This window comes from Dendrobium catenatum, unplaced genomic scaffold (genome assembly GCF_001605985.2).
Source record: "Dendrobium catenatum unplaced genomic scaffold, ASM160598v2 fragScaff_scaffold_43, whole genome shotgun sequence".
Taxonomy (NCBI): domain Eukaryota; kingdom Viridiplantae; phylum Streptophyta; class Magnoliopsida; order Asparagales; family Orchidaceae; genus Dendrobium; species Dendrobium catenatum.
The window spans coordinates 1474136-1477909 of NW_021318505.1; the positions used below are offsets into that span (position 1 = coordinate 1474136).

General features: G+C 40.6%; 1 protein-coding gene across 1 annotated transcript; it reads left to right on the forward strand.

The window, feature by feature from the left end:
• The first annotated feature begins 2031 nt into the window (after positions 1-2031).
• Positions 2032-2505, forward strand: LOC110092025 (uncharacterized mitochondrial protein AtMg00810-like). Its single transcript, XM_020816368.1, has one exon. The coding sequence runs from the start codon at positions 2032-2034 to the stop codon at positions 2503-2505; it is 474 nt and encodes a 157-aa protein (XP_020672027.1).
• Positions 2506-3774: the final 1269 nt, after the last annotated feature.

Consider the following 3774-nt stretch of genomic DNA (forward strand, 5'->3'; position numbering starts at 1 on the left):
TACAGCCAAAACTGATTTTCTGCACAACCTGTACCGATCGTCCCGGACGATCCGACTTCGTCCGGACGAACCTGGAGCAAAAACTGATATTACACTCACAATTTTGTAACAGCTGCAATCATGCAGTCTCTTAGTTTACCTTCTTCTTCTAAGTTATGTTGCGTGTCTTGTAATGTATCCAAGAGCCATAAGATACCTTTCCAATTGCAAACAAAGTCTGTATCTAAACCATTATCTTTAATACATAGTGAAGTGTGGGGACCTTCTCCCATCTTATCTCACAATGGCTTCAAGTATTATGTCATCTTCATCGATGATTATTCAAAAATTTCCTGGCTCTATCTAATGACTAACAAATCTGAAACCTATCAGAAATTTATTCACTTCCTCACCATGGTCGAAAATCAATATAACACCACCATTCAATTTTTTCGATCAGACAATGGAGGCAGTATACCTCAGCTCAGTTCAAATCTTTCCTTACATCAAAAGGTATCATTCACCAACTCACATGCCCCTATACTCCAAAACAAAATGGGGTCTCCGAGCGCAAACACATACACGTACTGGAGACAACCCGAGCTCTTCTATATGAAGCCAATCTTCCTCAAACATTTTTGACCGATGTCATACTCACTTCCATTTTCCTAATCAATCGCCTCCCCTCCAAAAATACCTCCCGCAAATCCCCCTACCAACTTCTAACCAACAAACAACCTGCATATCATCAGCTCAAGGTGTTCGGCTGCCTCTGCTTCTCCTGGCTCAAACCACTCACCTCCAACAAATTCTCTCCTCGCTCCACCCCATGCATATTTCTTCGTTATTCCAACTCCACAAATGTTTATCGTTGCTTCAACCCAACCACCAACAAAATCATCTTGTCCCGCCACATTATTTTCCATGAAGACCAATTCCCGTACACTCTCATTCCACCCAAACTCCCACCTGATAGCACAATCACATCTACTTCCCCTCTACTCCTCACCCCAACCTCAATTTCCTCACCTAACCGCTCACAAGACCCTTCAGCCAACTCACAATTACCCACCTACACCTCATCACCTTCTACAACAAATAAAACTCCAAGTCTCTCCATTGACTCTCAAGCATCCATAGCCCACTCATCTCCACCAATAACCATTTCCTCTCCCCCCAAGGCTCAACCACAAACCCATGCTTACCAGATTTAAATCGGGCAACCTAAAACCAAAACAAATCGTTACACTCTCTGCTGCCCACACAACACCATCCACTCCTACCACCTTTCAGCAAGCAAAAAAAGACACCCAGTGGCAGTCAGCCATGTCTGCCAAATTTTATGCGCTACAAAATCAAGGGACATGGACCCTCACTCCACCCCCATCCAAACAACCCATTATATGATGCAAATGGACCTACCGACTCAAACTCACACCCACGGGAACCATTGATCGTTATAAGGCTAGACTAGTAGCCCAATGATACACACAACAATTTGGCATCCACTTTCATGAAACATTTAGTCCAGTAGCTAAAATGCCAACCATTAGACTACTTCTCACCATTTCCCTTCACCACAATTGGTTTATTCGACAATGTGATATCTCCAATGCTTTTTTATATGGCCCCCTTCAAGAAACAGTATACATGAAACAACCTCCTAGCTTCATCGATCCTCTTCACCCCAACCATGTCTGTAAACTCCACAAAGTAATCTATGGACTTCGTCAAGCCCCACGTCAATGGTTTCAAACTTTATCCTCCTTTCTTCTTAAATACGACTTCACAATAAGTAAATACGATCCTTCACTCTTCATCCACAAAACACCCACCACTCAAACATATCTCCTTCTTTATGTTGATGATATCCTTATCACCAATAATAACACCAACCACATCAAACTCATCCTTTCAAATCTACAAAAGCACTTCAAATTCAAAGATCTCAGTCCTATATCTCTTTTTCTAGGCATTCAAGTCACCCAACTGCCCAACTCCTATTTTCTTCAACAATCCATATATGCTGACTCCATTCTACGCCTAGCTGGAATGGAAAATTGCAAAGCAGCGCCCACCCCAATCTCCGTTCAGTCCAAAACCTCTACATACAGCCATCTACCCTTCACCGATCCACTCATATATCGCAAGATCATAGGTTCGCTCCAATACCTCACTATTACATGCCCAGACATAGCTTTCCCCACAAATCTGCTATGCCAAGCTATGCACCACCCACTCAACCTTCACTACTACAAACTCAAACGTCTCCTCCGCTATATCAAGGGAACGACAGCCTACGGACTTCCGATCACCCGGGGATATCTTATTCTCCGCTCTTACTCCGACTCCGATTGGGCCTCAGATCCCTCAGACCGTAAGTCCACAACTGGGTATTGCTCCTATCTTGGCAATGCACTCATCTCATGGAGTGTCAAGAAACAACCAACAACTGCTAAATCATCCACGGAAGCGGAGTATCGTGCTCTAGCTAGCCGCAGCAGCAACCGATATCATGTGGCTTAGGCATCTACTAGCAGACTTCGTCAGCACTCAGTCGCTCGCCACACCTCTACACTGTGATAACATATCAGCTATGGCCTTAGCTAACAACCCAGTCTTTCATGCTCGCACCAAACACATCGAAATAGACTACCACTTTATCCGAGACAGAATTCATGCAAAGGAGATCGCAGTTCATCATATCTCCTCTCAAGATCAACCGTCGGACATCTTAACCAAGGATCTCCCTCCGAAAAGGTTCAACGAAATTCGCTCCAAACTAACCACCCAATCCCTGGATACTTAGTTTGAGGGGTGGTGATAAGCTATACAAAGCTGGTGGAAAAGCTCAGCAAACTACAGCCGCACTTATCCATCAACGACTGCTCTTCTGTAGCTCAGGAAGCACAAAACCATCTGCTTTCATTATTACTTAAACTGCAAAATCTCTGTCCTATGTAAAGGGTTGTCTCCCCTCTTTTTATATAACACAAGCAATGTAAAGAATGAATACAAGCTTTTCAATTAATCATACATCAGTTCTCTTTAACTCTTTTTTTTTTGGAAAAATTTGAGACAAAGCCCGTATATTGAATATACCAAAATTAGAAACTTATAAAAATTGAGGACATAAGAAAAACAAGGGCAAAAATAAAACCAACAAAAAAAATAAGCTCAAAAAAGAGAGAACCACCTAAATACAGGACTCCTTCTCGAGCCATGAATTCTTTCAAAAAGGACAGACATGATTGCTTGTACTATCCTTTGTGAGGAAATATGTTCATCGCATTAACTTATTTACCTTATTAAAAAATTTTCAAATCATATCCAAAATTGTTAGTGGAATTTGTTTTGTCCATAATTATTAGATAACTTTACAGCAATATAAAAAATATATAGGTTTTTTAATCAATTCCTTAAACAGCATTTAACATTCACCAAAGCTCATACATGTTAATGTTTGCATATTGTGTTATTCTTTGTTATGAAATTATTTGTATAATTATGTAATTTCTATTCATACTCTATAGCGGTTGTTGGATTTTGTCTTAATCGTAATTACTTGAATATTTTGTTTGGCTTTTGTGGGAATTAATGGTTTATTTTGGCTTATGTTTTTAGAATTTAAGTTGCATCATTTTTAATGTACTATTTAGATATGTAATCGTATCATAGAGGCATGCAGAAGTGTTATTTTATTCTCTTATCTAGAACATTCTGCTCAAAACCTGAAAACCAATACCGCTTATCCTAGTGAGTTTTACGAACCCACTGGGCCGGAAGCTTCTCAAG